General features: G+C 40.7%; 1 protein-coding gene across 3 annotated transcripts in view; it reads left to right on the top strand.

Moving 5' to 3' along the window:
* Positions 1 to 27,571, top strand: part of TTC28 (tetratricopeptide repeat domain 28) — a 692,319-nt gene that overhangs the window by 586,367 nt on the left and 78,381 nt on the right. For all 3 annotated transcript variants that reach the window (XM_074390786.1, XM_003938479.4, XM_074390787.1), the window contains 3 exons: positions 1,023 to 1,152; positions 3,708 to 3,926; positions 5,897 to 6,062. In XM_074390786.1, the coding sequence (XP_074246887.1) occupies positions 1,023 to 1,152; positions 3,708 to 3,926; positions 5,897 to 6,062 (515 nt within the window). The remainder of the gene's footprint in view (positions 1 to 1,022; positions 1,153 to 3,707; positions 3,927 to 5,896; positions 6,063 to 27,571) is intronic.

Here is a 27,571-nt window from a genome sequence, read left to right as displayed (position 1 = left end):
GGCATAAGAGGGAAAAATAAAAGAAAATATCGGAGTCAGAAAAGTCTGTGGCCTCACTGATGGAGAAGCCTGTTAGAGCAGCAGGACAGTGTCTCCATCAGGAATGGCAACTGTCTGGTCCTCAGAGTTTCCATGTGAGTGGGCATGGCTCCTTGAGGAGCTTACCCAGCGGTGATCTGACCCCAAGGCACTGAACCATCTGCAAAGAGCTATTGCCCTCCAGAGAATGTGGCACTCTCTTGCTCTCAGCCTCATCCATTTCCAACATGCATCCATCACACCTGTTCCCGCTCCCATCCTTCCTCACCATGAGGTGTGACGGTGGTGAATTGTGGTTGCTTGATGACGAGAGGAGAGGCTTTTTGTTTTAATAAAAATCAGCACTTGGTTGGATTAATAGCTGTTTTAATATCTTTAAGACCATAAGTCTATAATGTCTTTTAGATCCCATTATGTATCAAAAATGGATTATATAAACTGTAATTTACTGGGTATGATCTGATGCCTTTTCAGGTCCACAAAGACGTACCTGGTGTCAGATTCTAATGAGGGAAGTCAGTGGGCAAGTGGCAGGTAGCTGGAAAAACACTCAAGGAATCACAGACAGTTTCAGCATGGCTCTACTATCTCGCTGGGTGTGAGTGAGCCCAGGTGCGAGCAGTGAGTGCAAGCCATATATATAACATTAGCAGGGTAATTATACCTTTTACAGACAATAGTGGCTCTGAGCTAAGCATGAGCTCACATGGGTGGGCCTCACGTGGCATGGTTATATAATGAGTGAAGTTGAGCACCTGTGCTCCAAACTCACAGAGTCATGCTGGACTAGATGTCTGCCTTAGCCTATCCTTGACCACAGCACATCCATTTTCCTTACACCTGGACATAAGATTCTTCCTTTCATAGCTTTAAAAAAATTCTTAGGTTGTGCACAGAGATATGAGCAACAGTTGTCTCTAGTCTGTAAACAGCTGGACATTGGTTTCTGGGGAATGAGTGATGTTCTTCCTCCCTCCTTGCAGCTTTATAGGGCATCAGCCTTGTTTGAAACGATCCGACACGAGGCACAGCTGAGCACAGACTACAAACTCTCCCTCTTTGACCTGCAGACATCATCCTACCAGGCCTTGCAGCGGGTGCTCGTCAGCCTAGGTGAGAATAGCTGGGGTTATTCCTTGCTTATGTGTGCGCTCGTGCGCACAGGTGTGTGTCCAAGTTGTTTAGTGACAGCTGTGATGAAATGATTTTTTGTGACAACAGACTGTGGAGCCACAACTACAACCAGTCATTGAACATTCATTCATTTATTCAAGGAAGATTAGTAGAGGTCTGACCATGTGCTGAGTGCCTGCCCTGGCGATTATAGTCAAGAAGGCCTGGTTCCTGACCATAAGAAGCTCTTAACCTGTGGAGAGACTTAAGTCAGTGAGTCCAGTACAGTGCTGATTGGCATTAAGATAAACTCCGATGCTGTGGAAACAGTCTCTTTAAAAAAAAAAAAAAATAGTGATGAGGTCTCACTATGTTGCCCAGGCTGATCTCGAACTCCTGGGCTCAGTCAATTCTCCCGCCTTGGCCTCCACAAAGTGATGGGATTACAGGTATGAACCATCACACTCAGCCTGAAACAAAGTCGCTTGTCTGGTTCAACAAAGTCTCTTGTCTCTGGGTCCAGGAGGCAGAGAAAGTGTCCTTGAGACAGGGATGCTTGAACCAGGTGTGCCCTCCCCAGGTTCCCTCTCACCGCTAGCACATGGTTCAAGCATCTGACTAAGGGGAAGTACCTGAGAAGACACCTGCCTTTTCTCTCTTTCCTCAGCCACACATCTTTCAAGGCTACTGTTTAATACATGTTTTTACCACCTGGGTCTGCCTCCCAGGCTGTGGCACAGTCAGTGATGATTCTCCCAAGCCTGTGTGCCCCATCACACTGGGGCAACATGCATCCTTTTTCAGCTGGGCCTTAACTGGTCAGCCAGTCCCTTCCAGCTCCCCTGTCTGTCATCTGCCTCTTCCCAGGAGATATTTATTGGAACTATCAAAGGCTTTGAATTTGGATGTCAAGGCCTTTTTGATAACCTGTCCTTTGCTGTACATATAAGAAGTCTCAAATTTCCTTTTGAAAAATGTATCTATTAAATGTGTTCATTGCTTGGGATTACAGTTTATTATCTATTATAATCACAGTATTAAGTCTCTCTGGCACTTTGGGGCCAATTTTCCAATGTGCACAGAAATTGTCCCTGCTGTTCCAGTTAATAGAGTAAAAGGAGACATTTACACACACACATATAAATCTTCACTTGCTTCCGATACCCAAACTGCAGGAATCAAGGCATCCTTGAAGTGCTGTCACAGCTACAGCATCTGGTCTGCTTCTGTCTGCTCTGTCTGCTTTCTTTGGACTCTAGTTATAGTAACTCTTCCATATTTATATGTATGACAAAAGTAAATCCCTGCGTTTGTTCCTTCAGCACTTATAAACAATTCCTTTACATTTTTTGTGCTTTCATATTGGTACATTCGCTTTTAAACTAGATTATAGGCCAGTTTCTTAAGGAAAGTGGGATTCAAAATTCAAGTAAGACAGGAAGAGCTTGAAATAGAGAAGCAATTTTAAAGAAATGGAGACCTGAGAGGTTTAAACTCTTTGCCCATGGGGATCAAGGAAAAAGTGTGTTGGATCCCAGAATGGAATGAGGTATCAGCCCCAACAACACTACTACTACCTGTTACACATGTAATGCTTTAAGTAGGCCTACTAGGCATCTTTACATGTAGTGCTTCATTTAATCTTTAAAATAGCCCTTTCAGATAGGCAAGGCAACTATTAGCATCCCTCTTCTTGAGAAAAGGCCAGTGAAAGGGAGAAGGGCATACCCAGAAGAGGAGCTGGCATGCATAAAGGGACGGAGATATAATTTGCGGAGAAATGGATAAGGCTGGACAATGATACCCATAGAGGGGCTGCATGGAGGGAGGAGAGAGAGAGAGTCAGAGGATGCATAGACATTTTGGGATGCTGAGGTGGGCAGATCACCTGAGGTCAGGAGTTTGAGACCAGCCTGGCCAACATGGCAAAACCCCGTCTCTACTAAAAACACAAAAATTAGCCAGGCATTGCGGCACATTCCTGTAGTCCCAGCTGCTTGGGAGGCTGAGGCAGGAGAATTGCTTGAACCTGGGGCAGGCGTAGAGGTTGCAGTGAGCTGAGATCGTGCCACTATACTCTGGTCTGGGCGACAGAGTGAGACCCTGTCTCAAAAAAAAAAAAAAAAAAAAAAAAAAAAAAAAAAAAAAAGTAAAGAGCCAGGTGACACCAATAACCCTGATGTCAGAAGCCAGGCAGGATGTACTAAAAAAAGAAAGAAAAAGCTAGGTTAGGGAACAACTCAGGAGGTAGAACAGAGAAGGGCAGGACTAAAGACAAGTGGACTGAATTAGATTAGCTCTTTTGTAACACTGGCTGCAAGACAGGTGAAGAAGACTCGATGGTTTAGGGTAGTGTGGAATCAGTCATGTGGGACGCTGCACCCACCATCTGAGGCAGGGAATTGAATTTGAAGCAGTGTGATTGAGATTCTGTCACATATTGGAGAGCAGAGGCAGTGAGGTTTCTTCCCAGGATTTGATGGCCGTCCCTGATAGGCCTCTATTAAGTAAGCACACTCGCTATGGACTCCTCAGCATATCTCCTTGTCTCCTAGGCCATCATGATGAAGCCCTGGCCGTGGCGGAAAGGGGACGGACAAGGGCATTTGCTGATCTTCTGGTGGAACGACAAACAGGACAACAGGACTCCGACCCCTACTCCCCAGTCACTATTGATCAGATCTTAGAGATGGTTAATGGCCAGAGGGGACTAGTGCTTTACTATTCCCTGGCCGCAGGCTATCTGTATAGCTGGCTGCTTGCTCCTGGGGCAGGTAAGATCTCTTTCTGTGGGAACAGGGCAATTAGAAGACTAGACCTGTGAAAGTCTAATGAATAGAGATGGAAGAGATTCATTATCATAGATCTTACTAAGGAACTGATGTCAGATTTTAGCAAAACCTCAGCTGTGGTGGATATGCCATGGTGGGGCATTCAATTAATAAGACAGCTCAACTTTCTCATTCCCCCAAGAAATTGCTGCTCCTCACTGTTGAATGTGGAAGCATTTATCAAGGAAGACTAAGAGCAGAAGAATTAATTTCACTAGCAGCCCTATGTGTAGGCAGCTGTTGTTCATTAGCGAATAAAGCGATGACTGCAAGTCCTAACAAATTATTTCTAGACATGGTTTAATAATTGTGACCCTTTGTCATGGCAAAGTTAAAGAGACTAAAATGATAATGGTAACTCTATCACAGGTTATAAATAAATCTCATGCTTGAAATTTCTGAGTTTAACAGAACCCATTTTTAACCTCTTCTGCTGTAAATCTATTTCAGAAGAAAAATCTCCTTTGATTAAATCAGCATTAAATGTTCAGGCTGTAACAGTTTCACTAAACACAGAAACACTAATTAGCTGTTAGGTCCATATTTTTTTGCATAATAAAATGCTGATGGCTTTACCATGTTGGAAGTACACCAGATCCAATTAGAGTTTATTGACTGGGGAAGTGGATCTTATAATTGGGAATCTTAAAGAATGGTCTTCTTGAATATCTATAAGCCAGTTTCAAAAACTTTAACTGTCAGTGAGAATTGACAAGATTTTCTTGATTATGTTTCTATCCCTTTGATTTAAAAACAAAAAAACAAAAACAAAGATGGCTGTATGACAGCTCCCAGATGCTTTTAGGCAATGAGCATTTGCGCCTATACATTCTATGCCTCGGCATTGTTTTTAATAATCTTTTCCCTTTAGTTCCATGTCCTTCATGGGATTTCCACAAAGACTGTTCTTACAGCTGACCTTTTTAATGCTGAAGGTTTTAAATTGTGATTTTTACAGTGACTTGGTTAGTAAATGTTGGTCACAGTGGAATCTTTGTGGATCCCAGCTCCCAGAGTGGCACTGATACTTGTGAGGACACAGTTGATGACTGGGAGGTATCAAGCTCCTTCTCTCTGTGGTTGTTACATCTTGGGGACATGATTTGACAGGTGGTATATCCGAATCCCTGTAATAATGAGCCATGTATAATGAGGCTCCTATTGTTTCTTTTCCATTCCTTTTTGCTCTTAATGAGGCTCTGAAGCTTTCACTGGGGGCTCTAATCCAATCAGAGAGGATCGGCGTTTTCCAGAGCTGACACACCTCATTACCATTTGAGAATATATCCTATTTATTGCCAGAAAACCACTGTGGACTGCCTCAATTTTATGCAGCCATCATTTTTTGCTCCTTTAATTCATTAATGACCATTGACCAGTTAGTCTTATTTAAAAATGGTTTAAAATGTTTTTATCTGGCATTTATATTGTATGTTTATTATAATTTGCTTTTGTGAATTAAAAGCTCTGTTGGAACACAATTTCCACTTGACCAATTTATTTTTCTTTGGGATTTTAGTTTCTATAAAGGATATGTCTTGGCAGACTCATGCACTGTTCCTGAAAGGAGACTTTCCCTAGCTGGTGCTTCTAGGAAGCATCTGTTTTGAAACACATATGAAGTAGTCATACTTCCAGGAGCTTCTGAAAATATCATCAAAAGCAAAAGCCGTATCTTGAATGCCTTGGTTTCAAGCACCATACCTAATGGTAAAAGCTGTAAAAAGGGTACTGACCAAAATACAGAAAGCCCTCTTGAGACCTTTGATTTCAGGATTTTTTTCACAGGGTTTGCAGGATGAAGTCATATACCATTGGCATCCCTGTACCATTGGCATCCCTGTCCCCTGCCCTCAGCTTCTCCTTTCCCTAACCCTATTATGTATAATGTCAGCTGTGCCTGTTTTGCTTAGGAATTCTGAAGTTTCATGAACACTACCTGGGTGAGAACACAGTGGAAAACTCAAGTGACTTCCAGGCCAGCAGCAGTGCAACCCTTCCAACAGCAACCGGCTCCGCCCTGGAGCAGCACATTGCCAGTGTCCGGGAGGCCCTGGGGGTGGAGTCTCACTACTCAAGGTAGGTAGTAAAACATTCCCAAGCCCATTTTCAGATAAATCTCAGGGCATTATTTTTTGTAAACATCCTATTTGAGCTAATAGAATACATCGTTTGGAATTCACGTGGCTTTGCTCAGTCTGTTCACAGCTGCTGCAGCAGAAACAAATGTGTGTCTCTGGAGTGTAAGCCCCTTAGTGGTCTGTCTTTATTCTTTTTGGTGATTTTCCATCAGGTGGGGAAGGGCCTCATCAGACATGCCTATTCTCTAAGCAGGATTTGCAAACTGTTAAATGTGGCTTTGAAGTTAACATACCAGCCACTTAAAACAGATTATTTTGGTCATAAACAGATTATAAATGAGTTTGTTTGTACTGTAGCTGAACACCTATTTGAGATAGTAATTAGCACCAGTGACAGGATATGTGCACAGATCTGTGCGCAGAGGGGTGAGGTGAGAGGCGCTGAACTCTCAAATAAATGTGAAGAATAAATAAGGGAGCTGCTTTTTGCAAAGGTAGTTAAAGGTATAAGCTTATGAAAACATTTTATAATGTTTGACTATTTTACATATGAAAAATAATTTCCGTAAGCACCCTGCTTCTAGGGAAAATCAAAGGAACAGAGCACCTTAGAGCTGGGTTGTAACTAGATTTCCCAGGCATCTCCATTCTCCATTCAGTGATTACCAAGGGTCCAGAAGATCTGTGTGTCAGAGAATCTGCTCTGTTCGCTTGTATCAGGTCCCAAGAATCTCTGCTCGTCTCCTGAATGATTTTCATTTGTAATCGTGAAAAATCCTTAGGAAATTCTGTGATCTATTTAGAGATGATTCACTCAGATTCCCAAGTATGTGGTGGTTGCTGCCAGCAGCTGGACTGATCTTTGGGGTGCTTATGAAGTTGGGGAAGAAAGAGTTCTTAGGTGAAAAATAATTATTGAATAATGTAATGTCAGTATCAGAAAGGGCTATAGTAGTCATCTAATCCAGCCCCTTTATTTAACAGAAGTTGACACTGAAATAGGACCTGCTGACAGCCAAGTTAGTGTCAGAGCCAGGATCAAAACAGTCTAGATCTCACCCAGACTTTCAGGCCAGCACTTGTTCTGTTTTTAATTTTCAAAATTACTATCATATTTTGAGAAAATAGCCAAATATTAGAATTTCATTTCTAGCTTCTGTTCTTATGGAGAAGGCACAGGCTTTAGCCACATGCACACATGCTTATCTTATTGCTCCTGTGACTGCTGTGCACCCTGGAGCATCTCCGTCCTTAATGACCCAGGCAACAGGGGGCTGACAGTGTGGTAACTCCCAAGAACTTGGAAATAAGGCTGCCCTCTGAGACTGAAATTATAAATGACCCTAATAAACTAGGTTAGATGTTAGACCAGAGGTATACAAAGCTGCTTCAGCAGACAGAAACTTAGGCCAGTGTGATTAGACTATAACCTGACCAAAGGTATTGCATGTCCAAAGTGAGAGTTAGAGGGGCATGGTTGGCCAGCACTAGAAACCCAAAAATAGGAGAGCAAGCAGGGCAGACTTTGGCAGTGTCCATCTCTAACACTATCAGTGTTTAGATGACACAAAGTCCCATCAAAAAGGCTGACCCCATGGTGGACATGCAGTCGCCATGCTCTCTTAGTCCCCCCAGTGTCCCTCCTTCCACAGATATTTGAGTGCTCTCTCTGTATAAGGTACTATGCTAGAGATTAGAGATCCTGATGAACAAGGCTGACATAACCCCTGCTGTCCCAGAACTGAGGGCAAGCTCTCAAGTGTGGCATTCTAACTTTGAAAACCTGATTGATGTTGCTAAAATGCCCAAAGAGGGTTTGCCTCTTTTTTGAGAGCAAACTTTCATTAACCAAGCTCAGGAAAGTTGTACAAACTAGAATGACAGGTATTATATACATTCTCTATCTGCAAGTATATTTACATGAGAAACCAAATGATGATTAGAAAGACTGACAAGAAGCGTGGGAACTGAACAGGGGAGGACAGGAAGACCATCTGAGAGATCTTCTCCACCAAGGGCTGCTGAAGGACTTTGTGCATACTGCCTGGGGTAGCCTTTGGCAGTTTAATTCCCCTCATCCTCTGAGCTCAGTTCAAATATCTCCCCCTTAAGGAAGCCTCTACAACTCCCAACATAGGTTTCCCTACCCCTTATGCCCATTTATACATTCTCATTACACCTGACATTTTCATTTAAACACTTAATGAAATTTTAATTAAAATATTTTATATACTCTGTTGTTTACTCTTTTTCAGTTCTGTGAAAGCAGGGGCTATGTCTGCCTTAGTCATCAGGAACCCTAATCTCTAGCATGGTACTTTATAGAGTGAACACTCAAATACTTGACTGCATGTCCACCATGGGGTCAGTGTGCCAATGGGGCTTTGTGTCCCAAAGTCAAGATTCTCCCTCCTTTTGATAGTGTTGGAAATGGGTACTGCCAGAGTCTGCCCTTCCAGCTTTTGTGTGTATGTGTGTGTTTCTGTTGCTGGCCACCAAAATTATAAAGGTACTTGGGTGTACCACACCTGCCACTTGAAACCTCTGCATACATGAAGGTGGCCTCTCCCTTATGGCAATGTGGGGGCCACATCCAAGTCATTTCAGTCTAAACCAAACATTCATAAGGCTCAGCCTGCATGAAAATGTAGATTTCTCTTAATACAGATTTCCAAACACCTAGTTTAAAATTCACCAGAAGAAAGAAGAGGATTACCCTTTGTCTCACTCTTCTATCCCCTATTGCTCATTGAATGCCATGGTTGAACTTTAAACACTTATGTCTAAGCAGGTCTTTTCTATGATACTGGAGTTTGAGTACTTCTGTTTCCAGGTGCCTTTTGAATTGAAAAATGTCTTTTGTTCATCTCTTCAGCAATGGTAGAGAGAGAAGAGAGACTGCAACCTGCTTGCGTTTCCCATGTTAACCATTTCCCCTCTGCTCTATACAGAAAGCTAACAAGTTCTAATGAGTCCTTCCTCTCTAGCGGGTTATGTGGCTTGACACTCAGCATCACTTTGTTGGGCTCCCTTCAGTAGTCTAGCCTTCCCCTTAGACTGCTAGAAATAAAGTTTTTCCTGTTGCATTTGGAGTAGTCTCATTAGAGATTTGTTTGTATTTTGTGAGCTTAAACTCATAGTTGATGATAATATTAAAACTAAACACTTTATTGGCATAGTTTGAATTTACTGGAATGGAGTGTTTGTGAGAGTGGTTCCTGTCTCATAGTTTCATGAAAACAGTAAGAAACTTCCATTGATAATATTATTTTTTTATCTATAAAGTTAGTAAATATTTTTTAAAACCACAATGCTCAGTGAGAATAAACATGCAGTAAGTGAGCAGGCTCATGTCCTAGGGATATACCTTGATTTAGCAATTCTAAAAACAGTTTGCCAATAGTATCAAAATTCTTTTTAGATGTTTGTGTCCTTTGATCTCAAAATTTTTTTATTTCAGAAATGGGGCAAAGATCTGTACATACTAGTACCTGTCCTAGGTTTATATATCATAGAAGACATTGAAAACAACGTAAATATAAAATAATAATTGAATTCTAAATTATTTTACATCTATTCAGTATATTATGTGGCAATTAAAATTATGTTTACAAAGAATTTTTAATCTAATAGCCAAATGTTTAGTCACATAGATGAAATATTAATTGAAAAAAATAGGATATAGAATTAATGTATATAGTATAATATAAATTTTATAATATATACAAAAATGGATACGAAAAGAAAAATTCTTGGAAGAATAGGTTATATTTTAGTGGTGATTATAAATGGATGGTGGAATTATGGATACTTGTTATTTTATTCTTTTTACTTTTCCTTACTTTTAATTTTTTTATATAATTGGGCATATATTACTTTTAAATGAGGAATAAATAGCCATGAATAAACAATTCTGTCATTCAAAAGGGGGAAAAAGCGTTTTTGTAATTTTACTTTACAGAGAATAAAACTCCAGTATCAGAGCCTGTCACTATGATCTAGTTCTAGGAAGGTATTCTGGGTTTATTTTCCGTTCTTGTCTCTTGGTGAATACTGTATTTCAACCAACCACTATGCCTTCTTCTCTGCTCTCTAAATGTACTCTGTAATTTCTCTACTCTAGTTCAGGGGTGTCTGAGCTCTGGATCTGTATGTATAGCTGTCAGTAAACATCTGTTTCTGGGTATCTTCCAGGCATCTCTAGTCTAAAACACCTAAATCCTAACTCTTTTTTTTTTTTTTTTTTTTTTTTTAAAGAGATGGAGTCTCCCTCTGCTGCCCAGGTTGGAGTGCGGTGGCACGATCCTGGCTCACTGCAACCTACCCCTCCCAGGTTCTAACAATTCTCCTGCCTCAGCCTCCTGAGTAGCTGAGACTATGGGTGCATGCTACCACACCTGGCTAAATTTTTGTATTTTAGTAGAGACCGGGTTTCACCATGTTGCCCAGGCTGGTCTCAAACTTCTGAGCTCAGGCAATCTACTCACGTCAGCCTCCCAGAGTGCTAGGATTACAGGCGTGAGCCACCATGCCCAGCCAAGCCTAACTCTTTAATGTCCCCATTTCTACTTCAATCTTTATTCTGGTTCCTGCACCGTCATATAACTAGTTGTTTAAGACAAAAAAGTGAATCATCACCCATTATTTTCTCTTTCCCTCATTCTAATCCATTAGTTAATCTTGCAGATTTATAGAAATATATTTCTTTAAAATAAATTTTGAACAACCTATTAAGACTGAATCATGAAGAAATAAAATATTTAAACAGATCTATAACTAATGAGGAGATTAAATCAGTAACCAAAAACCTCCCAATAAAGAAAAGTTTGGGACCAGATGTCTTCACTTGGGGAATTCTACCAAACATTTAAGAAATAATTAACACCTATCCTCTTCAAATTTTTTTTAAACATTAAACAGTAAGGAACATTACAAACACATTTTATGAGGCCATAGTTTCCCTGATGCCAAAATCAGACAGAGATACCACAAATAAAACAACTACAGACCAATATTTATCATAAAAAATATTGACAGAAAAATCTTCAAAAAATACTAGCAAACTGAATTCAATATTACAATAAAAGGATTCCACACCATGACGATGTGGGATTTATTCTTGGAGTGTAAGGATGGTTCACCTATGAATATCAATCAGTATAATTCACCACATTAACAGAATGAAGGATAAAAACCATATGATTATTTGAGATGATGCAGAAAAGCATTTAACAAAATTTAACACCCTTTCGTGATAAAAACCACACTGCAAGCTAGTAATAGAAGGAAATTACCTCAACACAATGAAGGCCATATGTGAAAAATCCACAGCTAACATCATACTAATGGGCAAAAACTTGAAAATATTTTAAGTAAGACCAGGAACAAGGCAAGGATGCCTTCTTTTCTTTTATCTGTTTGATATAGTACTGGAAATGCTAGCCAGAGCAATTAGATAAGGAAAAGAAATAAATATCCAAATTGAAAAGGAAAGAGTAAAATTGTCTCTATTCACAGATGACATGATCTTATTTATACATAGAAAACTCAAAAGATTCTACCTGAAAACTGTTAGAGCTAATAAACAAATTCAGTAAATCTCCAGGATACAAAATCAATGAACAAAAATTGAGTGTGTTTCTTTACACTAACAACGAACAAAAAAATTCAGAAAACAATCCCATTTACCAAAGCATCAAACAGAACAAAATACTCAGGAATAAACTTAACAAAGGAAGGGTAAGACCCATATACTGAAAACTACAAAAAATTCTGAAAGAAATTAAAGAAGACACAAATAAATGTAAGACATCCTGTGCTCATGGACTGCAAGAGTTAATATTGTCAAAAACATCCATACTATCCAAAGTGATCTTTAGATTCAGTGTAATCCCTATCAAAATCCTAGTGGCAGACAGGCTCAGTGGCTCACATCTGTAATCCCAGCACTTTGGAAGACCAAGTTGGGTGGGTCATCTGTAGTCAGGAGTTTGAGACCAGCCTGGCCAACGTGCTTGTCTTCACTAAATATACAAAATTAACTGGGTGTAGCGGCACACGCCTGTAATCCCAGCTACTCAGGAGGCTGAGGTGGGAGAATCAGTTGAGCCCAGGAGGCAAAGGTTGTAGTGAGCCAAGATCACATCATTGTATTCCAACTTAGGTGACTCCATCTCAAAAAAAAAAAAAAATCCTAGTGGCATATTTTATGGAAATATAAGAAAATTCTAAAATTCATTTGGAATCTCAGAGGACCCCACGTAGCTAAGGCAATCTTAAGGAAAAAAATAGAACTAGAGGCATCGTACTTTCTGATTTCAAAATATTGTTACAATTAGCTGGGTGTGGTGGTGCGCATCTGTAATCCCAGCTCCTTGGGTGACTGAGGCATGAGAATCGCTTGAACCCAGGAGGCAGAGGTTGCAGTGAGCCAAGATGGTGCCACTGCACTCCAGCCTGGCAACAGAGCGAGACTCTGTCTCAAAAAAAAAAAAGTACATATATATACACATATAATATGTATGTGTTTATGTATGTCTATATTATATATAATTACAATATATAAGTATGTACATATATTGTAATTATATATAACATGTGTAATATATAATTACAAAACTACTGTTATCAAAACAATATGTTACTGACATAAAGAGACATATAAACCAATGGAATAGAATAAATAGCCCAGAAATAAACCCTTATGTGCATTGCAAATGATCTTTGATAAGGGTACAAAGGCAACACAATGGGGAGAGAATAATTTCTTCAATAAATGGTGTTAGGAAAACTGGATATCCACATGCAAAAGGAAAAACGTTGGACCCTTACTTATACAACATACAAAAATTAACTCAAAATGGATTAAAGACCTAAACATAAGACCTGAAAGTATAAATCTAGAAGAAAATATAGAGGAAAAGCTACTTGACATTGGATTCGGCAATAATTTCTTGGTTATGATACAAAAAAGCATAGGCAGCAAAAGAAAAATAGATAAAGAGGACTACTTCAAACTTCTTAGAAACTTCTGTGCAGCAAAGGAAATAATTAACATTGGAAAAACGCAGCCTATGAATGGGAGGAATTATCTGCAAACCATGTATCTGATAATATCCAGAATATATAAAGAACTCCTACAACTTAACCACAAAAAGTTCAATGTAAAAATGGGCAAAGGACCTAAATAGACATTTCTTCAGAGGTATGCAAATGACTGAGAAGCATATGTAAAGATGTTCAACATCACTAATCATCAGCGAAATGCAAATCAAAACCATAATGAGAAACTTTTTCCCCATCGGGGTGGTCACTTTCAAAAAAATAGAAAATTACCGGTTGGCCAGGATATAGAGAAATTGGAACCTTTGTGCATTGTTAGTGGGAATGTAAAATAGTGCAGCTGCTACAGAAAACAGTATGGTCATTCCTCAAAAAATTAAAAATAGAATTAGTAAGCAATGTAGAAATCTCATTTCTGGGTATATATGAAAGAATTGAAAACATGATCTCAGAGGTGTTGGCACACCCATATTCACTGCAGTACTACTCATAATACCCAGCGGGTAGGAGCAACCTAAAAATCCATCTATGGATAAACAGATTTTAAAAATGTGTATACAATGGAATATATATGATGGTCTATTACTCAGCCTTAAGAAAGAAGAAAATCGACCAGGCATGGTGGCTCACTCCTATAATCTCAGAACTTTGAGAGGCCGAGGCAGGAGGATCAGGCTCATGAATTCCTGACTTTCCTGGGCAACACAGTGAGACTCTGTCTCCACAAAAAATTTTTTTAAACTAGCTGGATGCAATTGTGCACCTATAGTCTCAGCTACTCAGGAGGCTGAGGTAGGAGAATCACATGAGTTTGGGAGGTTGAGGCTGTAGTGAGCCGTGCTTGTGCCACTGTACTCCAACCTAGGTGACAGAGCAAGACTCTGTACCAGGGGGAAGAAAAAGAGGAAGAAATCTGTCACATGCTACAACATGGATGAAGTTAGAGGTCATTATGCTGCTAAGTGAAATGAACACACAAAAAAGACAAATACTACATGATTTCATTTAGTAATATTTGTTTTTGTGTCTGATTGGCTTATTTCACAATGAGGTATCTAAAGTAGCCAAGCTCTTAGAAACAGGAAGTCGAATGGTGGTCATCAGGGATGGATAAGAGGAGAAAAGGAGAGTTGTTTAATGAATATAGAGTTTCAGTTTTATAAGATGAAAAATTTCTCGAGTTCTGTTTCACAAGAAGATATATATAGTTAACACTACCATATACTCAAAATGGTTATGAGAGTAAACTTTGTTATGTTTTTTACCAAAAATTTAAAAAGCATTTTAAAAGTACGTATTTAATCAATCCACTTCTGTCTCCACAGCTGCATGCACAGTGCAGGTCACAATCCTCTCTAACCTAAACCACTGCTACCACTTCCTATGTGATCTCTCTTCTCCCTCCCCCTCTCATGGCTTTCCAAACCCATTAGCCGGAGTGCTCTTTCAAAGATGTATTTGGGATTCTGTTTCTTTGCCCTCCTACCCATCACAAATCTCCCCAAACACACTTAAATTCCTTCAGTGTTTCTGATGGTCTTTAGACTCCAGCTCACTTTCCTTTTGCTGACCTGTATGCTTGTGTGATCTGGCCTCTGCCCACCCTTCAACAACACCTGTAATCCTTCATCTTGGCATCTCCATGTGGCCCCCTGGCCTCCTTTCACCTCCTAGTTTACACCAAGGGCTCTCCCACCTTAGAGTTCGCCACATGCTCTTCCTTCTCTCAGTGAAGTTCTGCCCGCTGCTCTTTGGGTGGCTGGTTCTTTTCATCCTTCAAATTCCTACCTTCTCAGAAAAGTCTTTCAGAAGCTCCGTTGTTAGTTTCATTCACCTCTGTATTCCCAGTCTCTAGGGCAGCCCTGAAACATAATAGATGCTTAGGAAATGTTTGCATGAGCAACTGACTGGTTCTCCAAATGAAGTGCTTCTCCCTTCTGCCTGAATGTGTTGTGTAGACTATCTTTTCCTATAGATAGTCCAGTCACCCTTTGGAACTCTTGTTTATATTTCACGCTACTTTCATCAGAATTATTCCCATCCTTGTTGTTCCAAATCATGTCTCTGCTCCCCTTTGTGTACCTAATAATAGCACTTGTTTTATTCTTTCCGGTTTTGTAATTATGTAGTTTGTATGTTTTTCTAAGCAGATGGTGATGTCCTAGAGGGTAGGTGCTGTATCCTACTTTCTGAATTTTCACTAACACAGTGCCTGACTCATGGTTAGATATCAGTAAGTTTGAAATTTAGTCTCCAGAAAATGTGCTGTAAGCAAACTCTGTCTATGCTGGGCTAGTGTTTGCAAAATGCACTATGCCCCTAGAAACTGAGTCTCTGTGCCTTGGGGGACACCTTTATTCAATTACCCACAGCCTAGCCATAGTGTCCTTGTTATTCTGCAGACTGTTTTTGCTCTCCTTAATGCATCTTGCTGCTGAAAGGAAGTAAAATGCTACAAAGGAGTTTCTGAAAATGGATTTAAAAATAAAGAAGTTCTTTTATTAAGTGTTTAATAAGAACTTCCAGTCCCTTCCTCCCAGATCAAAAGAGGCGTAGATTGAAACCACCGTATAGAACATGAACCTCCCATAAGGGAGATGTTATGAATTTCAAAACACATCTTCAGTTTTTAACTCTGATATTTAGCCAGCATCTTGCAGTATGTAGATTGTTCCCTGGGCTCCCAGAACAGTGCAGTGGCACTTTAGGGAATCTAAGACTGGGTAGGGCTTTGTTCAGTAGTAGGTCAGGTCTGGAAGGAGCACTCCTAGGGGGTTTTAAATAAATTGCAATTGTAGACTGCCCTTTTAATGGGGTAATGTTCCTTCATTGTAAAGGAATATTAAACCTTGATAAACTATAGCTGTTACTTTTTTTTCCATTTTGGTGTTTTTTTAATATTTACAAATTTTCTACAGTGAAAGTTACTTTTGTAATCAAATACATTTTCTTATTTTAAAATACTGATTAATTTAGATTACACTTGTCTATAATGCTGATAGCTCCATTGATTCTACACTGATAACAGCAGCAAATATTAACAAGTCTGACAATATCAACTGTTGGAGGAGATGTCAGTTCATTTTTGAGATGGAGTCTCACACTGTTGCTCAGGCTGGAGTGCAGTGGCACGATCTCAGCTCACTGCAATCTCCACCTCCCGGGTTGAAGCAATTCTCCTGCCTTAGCCTCCCGAGTAGCTGGGACTACTGGCATGCGCCATCGCACCCAGCTAATGTTTTTCTATTTTTAGTAGAGTTGGGCTTTCATCATGTTGGCCAGTGACCTTGTGATTCACCTGCCTCGGCCTCCCAAAGTGCTGGGATTACAGGCATGAGCCACCACGCCCAGCCCCCAAGCTGTTTTTAAAATGACTTGTGGGAGAGTAAATTGGCATAACCACATCAGAAGAAGTTTGTCATTACCATCTGAAGTTGAATATTAGCTAGGTGAAGTGGCTCATACCTATAATCCCAGCGCTTTAGGAGGTTGAGGTGGGAGGATCACTTGAGACTGGGATTTTGAGGCTGCAGTGAGCTTTGATCACACCACTGCATTTCAACCTGGGTGACAGAATGAGACTCTGTCTCAGTAAATGAATGAATGAATGAATGAATGCATGCATGAATAATGTCGCATATGTACATACCTGTTAGACTTGAGGTGTAATATCCAAAAGAGAGGCTTGTGCATGAATAAGAATCTTCAAAGCTGCACTGTAAACAGTAGCAAAATTCTGGAAACAACCCACGTGTCATTAGTGAGGGATTAGATGAGTAAATGAGGGTGCAGTCCTAAAATGGACTATTAAGTTTCAACAACAAATGAGCCACAGTGAACCCTAAGATACGGTTAACTTATAGAACTATAATAAAAAGTGAAAAATTAAATCCTAAAGAAAAAAAGACTAAAAAAAAAAAAGTAAATCCTAAAACATTACCTACAGGATGACATCTTTTTAATAGAGTTAAAGATAAAAATAAAAATATCCTTTTCGGAATACAGATAGATGCAATAAAACCTGTATAGAAAGGAGAGCCAGGGAGTGATTGCTGAGGGATTAGGGATGCTGCGGAAGGACTCACTGGGAGGTAGCAAATAATTAGAGGCATGTTATTCTCAAGATCTTGGCTTTTATTTTGGGTAGTGGTTTTGTGCGTGTTTAATACCTTATTTAAAATTACAAAATAAATAAATGAAAGCAGCTACATGGTGGCACACACCTGTAATCCCAGCTACTCGCAAGGCTGAGGCAGGAGGGTCACTTGAGTCCAAGAGCTTGAGGCTGCAGTGAGCTAGCTTGAGGCTGCAGTGAGCTGTGGTTGCACCACTGCACTCCAGCCTGGGCAACAGAATGAGACCCCATCTCTGAATGAATGAATGAATACATGAATACATGAATATAGGCTCTGCATGATGGAAGAGTGTCACAATCCAAAGGTTATATATGATTATAAAATTCCAGAGATAGTCCCTTTTACCCTCCTACTTCAGCTCCCCCAAAAGAGGGCAAAAAGCAGGGGTTTTTAAACAAATGAGTTACAAAAGCAGGATTGCAACAAGGACATCTTTAACGTATTGATATAAATGAACAGTTGGTGGACTAAGCCAAATTATTTCTATCTGTTCTTTAAAGCAGTCCCATGCACTGGTGACTATGCCATTGCTGCATCGTTAGCCTTGTTCAATGTACAGTGGGTCTTTGAACATTTAAAATTATTGTTATAGGTATTTCTAATTATGGTTTTTTTGCTAATTGAGACTGACTCCCAGTTAATCCAAACTGGTAAGGTTTTACTTCACAAGACAAATGTTTTTTTCTTACCCTCAGTCCTTTCCAGAACTCTGTGGAGAAAAAGTAGATAGAATATATTTTGGCATTTATTTTGTTCCTTAAAACAAAGAGTTTCCAATTTCATTCTAAACGTGGATACTGCCATTTTGAAAATATTTTATGAGCACGTAGTCTGTGCCAGGGCTGATGCTGAGCCTGGAGATATATGCATGAATAATAGCTGGAATTCTTGGCCTTATAGTAGTTCACAGTGTGGAGCATGCAACAAACATGTAAATTATTAATCTACCGCATGAGAAGTGCTCTGATGAAGGTCAGAACAAAGAGGGCTGTGCCTCACTCTGCCTACTTGGGTGGTGAGGCAGTGAAGCAAGAGGCTTCCAAGGAGGTGACATTTTAGCTGAGTCCTAAAGGGTGAGGGGAGAAAAGCCATTCCAGGCAGAGGAGTTTCTCATCAGGCAAGGGCACGGAGGAAGGAAAGGGCCCAGACCTTCCAGATGCTGAATGTTGTTTGCAGGAGGAAGATAGTTTGTCCTTTGCTGCAGGGATTATAGCTTGCAACATCACAGTTCTCCAGCTTCTGCTTCCTGATGCTCACTCCTTTCTTGTAAGATCCAAAGTTGGGCTCCTTCTCAAATAGGGTGGGTTTCCTGGCTGAGTCTCTGTGTTCTTTCTTGCTGTGACCTTCTCTCTGACCATGGCTGGCTTCCAAAAGGTCGCCTTATCTGTGAAGTGACTCACTTAGGCTCAGCTATATCTGCTTGAGGAAAAAACAGTTGATACCACATTAGGGACTAGAGCATAAAGAGAGGCAATTGTAGGAATGAGTGGGACACACTGTGGACTCGTCTTATGCTCCTGACTCTTGAATTTCTACTCCTTCTGAAAGGCTAAGAACAAAATGAGTTCAGAAGGCTTTTGTAAGCTTCTTCGTGTAAGTCAGCAGCTTAGCAAGAGGATAATTATAGTCATCTTGAATGACCTCTGAAATAGCCTAAATGAAATCATCTTTTATGTTTCAAATGACCTTTTTAATTTTTATGTTATTTATTTGAGATGGAGTCTCTCTCTGTCACCGAGGCTGGAATGCAGTGACATGATCTTGGCTCACTGAAACTTCCACCTCCTAGGTTCAAGCAGTTCTCATGCCTCAGCCTCCCAAGTAACTGGGATTATAAATGTGCACCATCATACTCAGCTAATTTTTATATTTTTAGTAGAGAGGGGGTTTCCACCATGTTGACCAGGCTGGTCTCGAACTCCCAACCTCAGGTAATCTGCCTGCCTTGGCCTCCCAAAGTGATGGGATTACAGGTGTGAGCCACTGCACCCGGCCTCATGACCTTTTTTAAAAGCAGAACTCTTGAAATTGCTAGATGTGAGTTATCCCCATTGTACCTGGGAGGGATAATCTGGTAAATGGTAGTGTCAGCCCAAAGACAAAAAACAGATCACAATGATGCAGGGAAAAGTGTCATGAGCCTGTCACTGACAAGCATGAGAGCCTGGAATTCAGAATGACCTAGTCTTTCTTGCACCAGGGCCTGACACTTCTGCACCTGTGCCATAGGGCAGGGACCAATCTGTTAGATGCCCTGAAGACCTGCCAGAAACACCGTTGAACACCAGACATTTCTTTCTTCATCTCTTGTCCCAAATCCTTTATTCATGGTCCCAAAGCTTGGGATGGCATTCCTGTTAGAACAGGAGTTGCAGGGAGAAGGGCAGGGTGGGACTCTGAATCTGTTGATTAATAAAGACGTTCAGTCTTTCCCTCTTGGTTCCATGTCAGCTGCCAGCTGGCTGTTGCCACAACCAATTCTGTAAAAATTATGTGAACTTATCAAATCTCAATATCCCTGACTTTGTACATCTTGCGCTTTACCCCAGGGCAAGATAAAAAAAATTCCCCAGTCTTTTTTTTTCTGGTTGATTTTATAAAACTTTATGTAACAATCAATATTTAAGATATTTAATATGTATCTTTTGACTTCTCTAGCTTTAAGAAAATAACCCCGCCGAGCGCGGTGGCTCAAGCCTGTAATCCCAGCACTTTGGGAGGCCGAGGCGGGTGGATCACAAGGTCAAGGGATCGAGACCATCCTGGTCAACATGGTGAAACCCCCACTGGTCAACATGGTGAAAGCCCGTCTCTACTAAAAATACAAAAAATTAGCTGGGCATGGTGGCGTGTGCCTGTAATCCCAGCTACTCAGGAGGCTGAGGCAGGAGAATTGCCTGAACCCTGGAGGCGGAGGTTGCGGTGAGCCGAGATCGCGCCATTGCACTCCAGCCTGGGTAACAAGAGCGAAAACTCCGTCTCAAAAAAAATAAAATAAAATAACCCCAGTATATAGTCACCAAGTTCCTCTTTGAACTGGTTGAAACAGGCTTTGTTTTTCATCCTGCTTGTCCTTTTATGATTTGAGCTCAGTAATAAGGAGACCCAGAGGGTGCCATCCCTGAAGGAGCATATTTAATTGTGTCAGACTGGCAACTCACACAGTACTGGTCAGGTTTTCCTCCAATAATGCCATTTAGCAACCCAGAGTTTCAGAGACATTTAACCATAAGCATGTATTTCTTATTCTGGGTCTGTGGGTAAACTGGGGTGGTTCTGTTTTTTATAGTGCCTGTTGAGTTTAAGTCAGCTCCTTCTGTGTCCACAAGTCGAGATGACAAAAGTTTAGATTGCAAGAGACAAAGCAAAATAAAGAGAGACATTTCAAGCCTCTGCTTCCCTCTTGTCCATTCACATTTCATTGGCTAAAGCAAATCACACATCCAGCCCAGCATCAGTAGGGCAGAGAATATATTCCTCCCACAGCAGTGGACGTATGCGGAACAATAATCCAGTTTCCCACTCACACCCACTGTCTACAGAGACCTGTAGAAAGAGAAGGATGATCTTCTCTCAGGCTTCACGCTCCTTGTTCCCTACAGCGCGTGATGGCTGACCATTTTTTTGGCTTATATCTTTCTTTCCTTAACACAGCACACACCTCTGTGTGGGTGAGCATCTGCAGGCAGTCCTCTGTCTTCTGCTGTGGCTTCTCATCTTCCTTTTGCTCCAAAACTATGGGCACTCTTGATTAATGGACATTCCTTTAGAAACTTGATATATCCCAAGGACACAGATATGTGTGCCTGGCTCAGTGTCTCCCTTGCTTTCTAAGCTTGACTTTCCACTGGAATTCACCCCAAACTCAGCCTGTTCAGAATCAGACCTTTTTTCATGCAGGTCCTCAATCAGGTGCATATTTATTCCCGTTTATTTGAAAGCCTCCATCCTTCCCTCTCGATTTCCTTAGTTTTGAGGCTTTTGAATGATCTGTTCTTAAATCTTTCTTTCATTTATTGTTGTTTATTTAATCAGTCACTAACCTCTGTTTGATCTCACTCATTTGCTTCTAGAATTACCTCTTCTTTTCTCCCACACCAGGCTGGGCTCTTATGGTAGCATGCCCACAGGACTAGTCTGACTGTCTGCCTCCTGTCTTCTCCTCCATCAATGCTTCTGGCTCTCTGCTACTTGAGGCATTTTCTTTTTTTCTTTTCTTTCTTTCTTTTTTTTCTTTTTTCTTTTTTTTTGAGACAGAGTCTTACTCTATTGGCCAGGCTGGAGTGCAGTGGCATGATCTCAGCTCACTGCAACCCCCGCCTCCTGGGTTCAAACAATTCTCCTGCCTCAGCCTCCCAAGTAGCTGGGACTACAGGTGCATACCACCACACCTGGCTAATTTGTTTGTTTGTTTGTTTGTATTTTTAGTAGAGTCAGGGTTTCACCATGTTAGCCAGGATGGCCTCGATCTTCTGACCTCGTGATCCACCTGCCTCGGCTTCCCAAAGTGCTGGGATTACAGGCGTGACCCACCATGCCCTGCTGAGGTATTTTCTAAGAGCTCACTGGCATCTGAGCACTCCTGCACACATCAGCCCCAAAGAAGGATGGTGGCAGAGGAGTACCTGGAGATGAAGTTGGCTATGAGACCCCATTGTGTATTCCACTCTATCTCCTGGTGTCAACCCTCTGTGCAAGCAGGAGCTGGCTTCCCCAGCCACCTCTGCATCATGCACATTATAGTAAGCTTCAATTAGTTTCTTCTTTAGATAGTATGGGATCCCCTGGAGTTCTCTTCCCCAGGGCATTGTTTTTCCTTGATGTCTTCAGTATGCATTGAAGGCAGGAATTGCTGACACAGATGAGTAAGAGCCAAAAATGGGGCCAAACTGGTTGAAGAGGAGGATACCTGCTGTGGAGCTGACCCATCCATGTTTTGCCTATTTTCTGACCCACCCACGTGTTGCCTACTTTCTGGACCTCCCAGCCAGGATTTAGAAGAGTCTGGGTACATAATGCATAGCACCCTAATGGATACTTGTTGGTTAAATAGTTTAATAATACAGATAGACAACTGAACTCAGTCCCATTGATGAATGTCCCTGCAGGCCAGATGATGACTTAGCAGCCATCATGCCTAACGTCTGCATTTTGAGCTCCTGACCGCGCCTTGTATACAAAGAGGGCTCCATGAATGTTTACTGAATGAGTGGATGAGCAAGGTTGTGGGAGAACAAACTACTGGGGGCTGGGAGAATAAACCGCACCTGCTCTTGCACACACAGTCAACGTAGCATCACTAATGTGTGGTTAGTCTGTCATCATCTATGTGACAAACCATGACTCAGTGATAACATGCATTTCATAGTTATTTCTCTAGCCTTTTTCCTACCTACTTCCACTGCTGTGAAGTACCATGAACATGTAATATTATCCTGGACAATCAAAGAGGTGGACTTACCCCGATCAGGTAGTTAATGACAGACCTTGAGCTAACATCCACATCTCAAAACTTAACCCCAAGGCCAGATTATGAAACTCTTCTGATTCCCAGTAACACATTAAGACTCGTTAAGACTTCAAAAGTCATGAGATGTTCTTTCCTAGCTTTTGATAGACTTATGCTAATATAGTGAGGAGTTGCTGCTAATAAGCAGAGAGAGACAGAATTGATTTAAGGATCCGTTACTTCCAAAAATATGCTGGCTGGTGGAGACAAAGTTGTCATCATAAACTTGTCTTTTTCTTAATTTTTGTGTGTGCCTCTTGCCAACTAGAGATGTCAGGAGATAACACATCATTTTCTGGCAGCCTTAATAAGAGATTCCTGCTTTTAGAAAGACTGGCTACCTTTCCCACCTTTGGAGTTGGCCTCCAGCTGTCCAGCACTCGTCCTCCTCCCATGCCCTGACACCAGGGCCGCCTCAGGCATGTTACTCCTATAGGCTTCAGTTCTTTTGCTGTGCCCTCACCTCCTGTCTCACAGATGGATCAAGTAGCAGTGGATGCTTGCACCTAGACCCCAAAGTTGGGTTAACATATGTGATAGCTTGAAAATTTCACTGTAAGTTAATATGTATATTTATGAATTTAGACTTAATAGGTTAAAACTGTGTCACATATATTGATTATCACACCTCAAGGTTGGACACAGCTTTTCTTGATGAAGATTAAATGAAATGGAAAGACTGAATGATACACAACATCGATTTTCTTTCCTTTAGATACTCTCCACTTTAAACTATCTCCTCTTTCTTTTAGTCTTGCCTCTTTTTAGCACCATGCCCAACTAATTTTTGTATTTCTTGTAGAGATGGGGTTTCACCATGTTGCCCAGGCTGGTGTCAACCTCCTGAGCTCAGGTAATCTACCCACCTTCGCCTCCCACATTGCTGGGATTACAGGAATGGGCCACTGCACCCAACCTAGACTTGCCTTTTAATGACGTTTTCGATACCGCATCCCTGTTCTGCAGAAATTTCTTTGAGGTTGTTTTCAAAAAAGCTATTTGTTGGGCTTCGGTAGTCTTACTCTTGTGGGTTTCTACTCTTTTTGTCTATCTCAGCACCTTGTGTCTTTCCTTTTTTGGCTGTTCCTAATCACAGTAGTTATTTATTACGTGGAGGTTGACTTTGTTATTTCTAGCCCTCCCATTGGACTGGAGGCCCATTGAGGGCAGAGACTGATCTGTTCAACTGACATCAGTACAGTACCTGGAAAGTAGCTAGGCCTCATGGGATATTCATTGAATGACTACATGAAGTAGTTCTACCTTTTTTCCCCATATAATCTCTGTTTATTTATAATGATGTTAAAAGTTGAAGTTTGGAAGGTTTCTGATCATTGTTAGAATGGGTCTGACTAACATACAAGCGAAAACTTATTTCTCAAGGAGACTATAGAATGAGCAACCTGGGTTAATACCAGAGTGAAATGGAAAAGAACAAAAGGGGTGTGTGTATGTCTGTGTGTGTGTGTGTGTGTGTGTGTGTGTGTGTATGTGTGTGTGTGTGTGTACAACCATTCTTTCAATTTAGGGTTTGCTAATGTTTCATTGTATGTTTCTTGTCTGCTTCTTTGTACTTTGGTTCAGTGTTGGGCTTTAAGTCCTAGAGATAGAAACTCAGTAGAGCTTAGTGTTTTTGAATGTTAGAAGTGGCTATGTTGAAAAGGGATAGAGAATTATAGTTGGATGCAAGTTTCAAGGAGAAAAAAAGCCTTGTTTAACTTGCCTTTGAAAATGAGTTACACAGGCAAGAGAACCCAGATTCTATATAATACTTGTCATTTTGGTTTCCCGTGGCAGACAGAATTTCTCAGTAGATAGATACAATTTTTATTTCATGTTATGCTGATAAATAGTATTAAGAAGCCAAGATATCTAAGATGCTTTGCTGAGTGCTCGGTTATGCCAAGTTAGTGCTCGTATTTTAGCTCTTACTTCCTATTAGAACCTCTCAGATTGCATCTTTTTGGACAAAGAAGAGAGAAATGACCTCTTGGGGCACTTTCCATGTGTCAGACACAGGTGTATAAATTCACAAAACGTTGGCAGCACCCTCTGAGGTGCTGATTGCGGTCTCTGTTTTACATATCACAAAGTCAAAGCTCAGAACTCTTGATTGAATTGTCCAAGGATTCACATTTAATTAAATGATGGAACTGGAATACAAATGTGGGCCTTAAAAAAGACTTCTCAAAAACAGAGTGCCAACCTGCCTTCTGCAGCTCTGAAATTGCTTTCAAATAATTTTGTTTGAGGAAGAGAAAAAGGTCAAGAGAAAATGACTCACTCACTGCCTTTCCAGACTTTGGCTGTCTTTTTGGAGATTTTGGTAGACTTTTTCACTCCTCTTCTGCAAACTTCCTGTTGGTCTCTACTGGGTATTCCCCAGTCCCACTGACATCAGCAGTGCAATAGAGAAGAGAAAAATGTAGAAATATACACAAGATGAAAAAATAGAGAAATCTTTTGTCACAGTGCAATCTGACATATCGTTTAAACAGTCTTACTGTAGTGAATTTGAGAGCAAGGAAGATGATTTCTCATTGAGAAATAAAAGTCCTTTGGCTTGGAGAATATTTTCAAAAAATAAATCCTTCATTACTCTAGACAGTTCTTGAAATAAAAATAGTTCATATCAAGCCACATCATGAAAGAAATAATTAAGCAGTCCTTGAGAATTTACCTATTTTTCTATTCAAACATTGAAGTGATCGTTTAATCTTACATACAATTCCCTGAACTCCCCCTAAGTAATTGCTTTGGTGATTTTAGCTCAACCTTGAAAAAGACTTGGAACTGTTGCATATTTTACTTTGTTTGAAAGAGAAACGCAATTTTAAAGAAATGGAGACCTCGGAATATAAACTCCTTGCCCACTGAGACTAAAACACAGGAAAAAAAGAGATTAAGCTGTGGGAGCCCAGAATGGAATGGAGTATCAGCTCTAACAATAATAATATCACCTGTTATGCATGTGGTGATTTAAATAACACCTACCTGGTGTTTTCGCACATAGTAGTTCCTCATTTAATCCTTACAGTAGTCCTTTGAGATGCACAGGACAACTATGACCTCTCTTTTTGAAACAAGAAAATTGAGTCTCAAAGGACTGACTGACTTATCCTAAGTCATACAGCTAAAGATGACACAGTCAGAACTTGAACCCAGGTCTTCAGGCTCCAGTCTACCATTTTTTCTACCAAGCCATTTGTCTCTCTTAAGGGACAAACATTTACTGTGGATAAGCTCCGGTTAGAAAGCTCTGTCAAGGCTCATGCAAAGTCTTTAATTGTAATGGAGTGTTTCCTGTGTTTGAGACATGTGGGTGTTGCCTGGGGTTTATAACAGTATTTATAGAAATGGAATTTGACCTGCAATAATGAAGTTCTGAATTATTTGCTGCTGTAACACTAAATTAGAGATGAGCTAAGTTTAAGTCAATAGTATATGAATAAATTGGTCTACTCAACTTTTACATAGCTTAGGCATACAGACCAGGATAAAGCTGCTTAAATCAAAATGGCATAAGAAGCAGATAGCAAAGAGGAGTCAAATAAAATGTCACTTAGTGTGATACAACTCTGCTTAAAGGAACAGCCATGAAGTGTTTATAATAAAAATAGAATGGACAATTTTAAAAGCATTTTTCCAAGTAAGTTAGCCCTATACCCAAATAGAATTTGAAATCTAGTATTGATTCATTTTTAACCCATTTAGTCACTTAGCAACTATTTGCTGAATGGCTCTGTTGTGCCTGTGGCTGTGATGAGCCCTAAGGATTCAGAGCAAAAACACAGTTCCTTTCCTTGAGGAGCTCGTAGGTTTGTAGATGTCATGAGTAGAGACACTCAGAAACACAAACATAAGCTTCTCAAACATCTAGCATTCATCTTATGATGGATCAAGTTTGCTTGCCCCCCCAATTTTCCAAATCCTTTGTTTTCTTATAATTGGAATTTTTAGTATTTCATAAGAGATATTGCAATCAATCTAACTTGCAAGAAACCTAATTTTTGAAATATTCATTCATTCATTCAGAAAACATTTGTCAGATGCATACTACATGCCTGGGCCTCTGCGAATATTGGGGCTACAGCCAATTTGTTTTCTGCTATAAGCTCTCAGTTTTGATTTCCCAAGACAGACAGGGAATAAAATAAAACAGAAAAAAATAAACAAATATCTCCAGTCCTGACTCTGCCACTTACCAGCTACATGACCTTTAGCAAGCAATTTAATCTCATGGAACTTTTGTAACAATACACATTATCCTCCTGAAAAGCAGGAGGATAGAGGTGGGCATTTAAGAAGTCTAATGTAGCTGCTGCCACTGTTGGTTATTATGAGAAAAGTAGATGGAAGGTTTGGGTTCCCACAGGCACACAGAGGTGGAAGGGGCTACTGGTACTTTGGGGAGGGCCCAGTCGGAGAGGCTTCCTGGAGAAAGGGCTGCTTGATCTTAGGAAGTGCAGTGGGTTTTTGCCCTGCCAAACACAGGTGGAGGAGCAGTACAAGCAAGGCAGGGGGTGCACAATGCCACACTTAGGGAGAAGCAGGGAGGAATATCAAGCACACCACTGGAAACAGGCTGGAGAGGTGCCTGGGGACAGACCCTCAGAGGCCACAAAGAGGGTAAGGGGACCACCCTGCAGCCACAGCCAGAAGTATGGAATAGGCACGTTTGCATTTGAGAAAGACCCCATGGTCCCAAGTTGTCCAGTGAGATACCTCAAGATCATTTTGCCTGCTCTGTCTGGGTCACTTTGGTTAAATATTCCACATGGTCTGTTATTTTAAGAGGAA

Source organism: Saimiri boliviensis, chromosome 21 (genome assembly GCF_048565385.1).
Source record: "Saimiri boliviensis isolate mSaiBol1 chromosome 21, mSaiBol1.pri, whole genome shotgun sequence".
NCBI lineage: Eukaryota > Metazoa > Chordata > Mammalia > Primates > Cebidae > Saimiri > Saimiri boliviensis.
The sequence above is the reverse complement of the archived record's forward strand: the minus strand, read 5'-3'. Positions and strand labels throughout refer to the sequence as shown.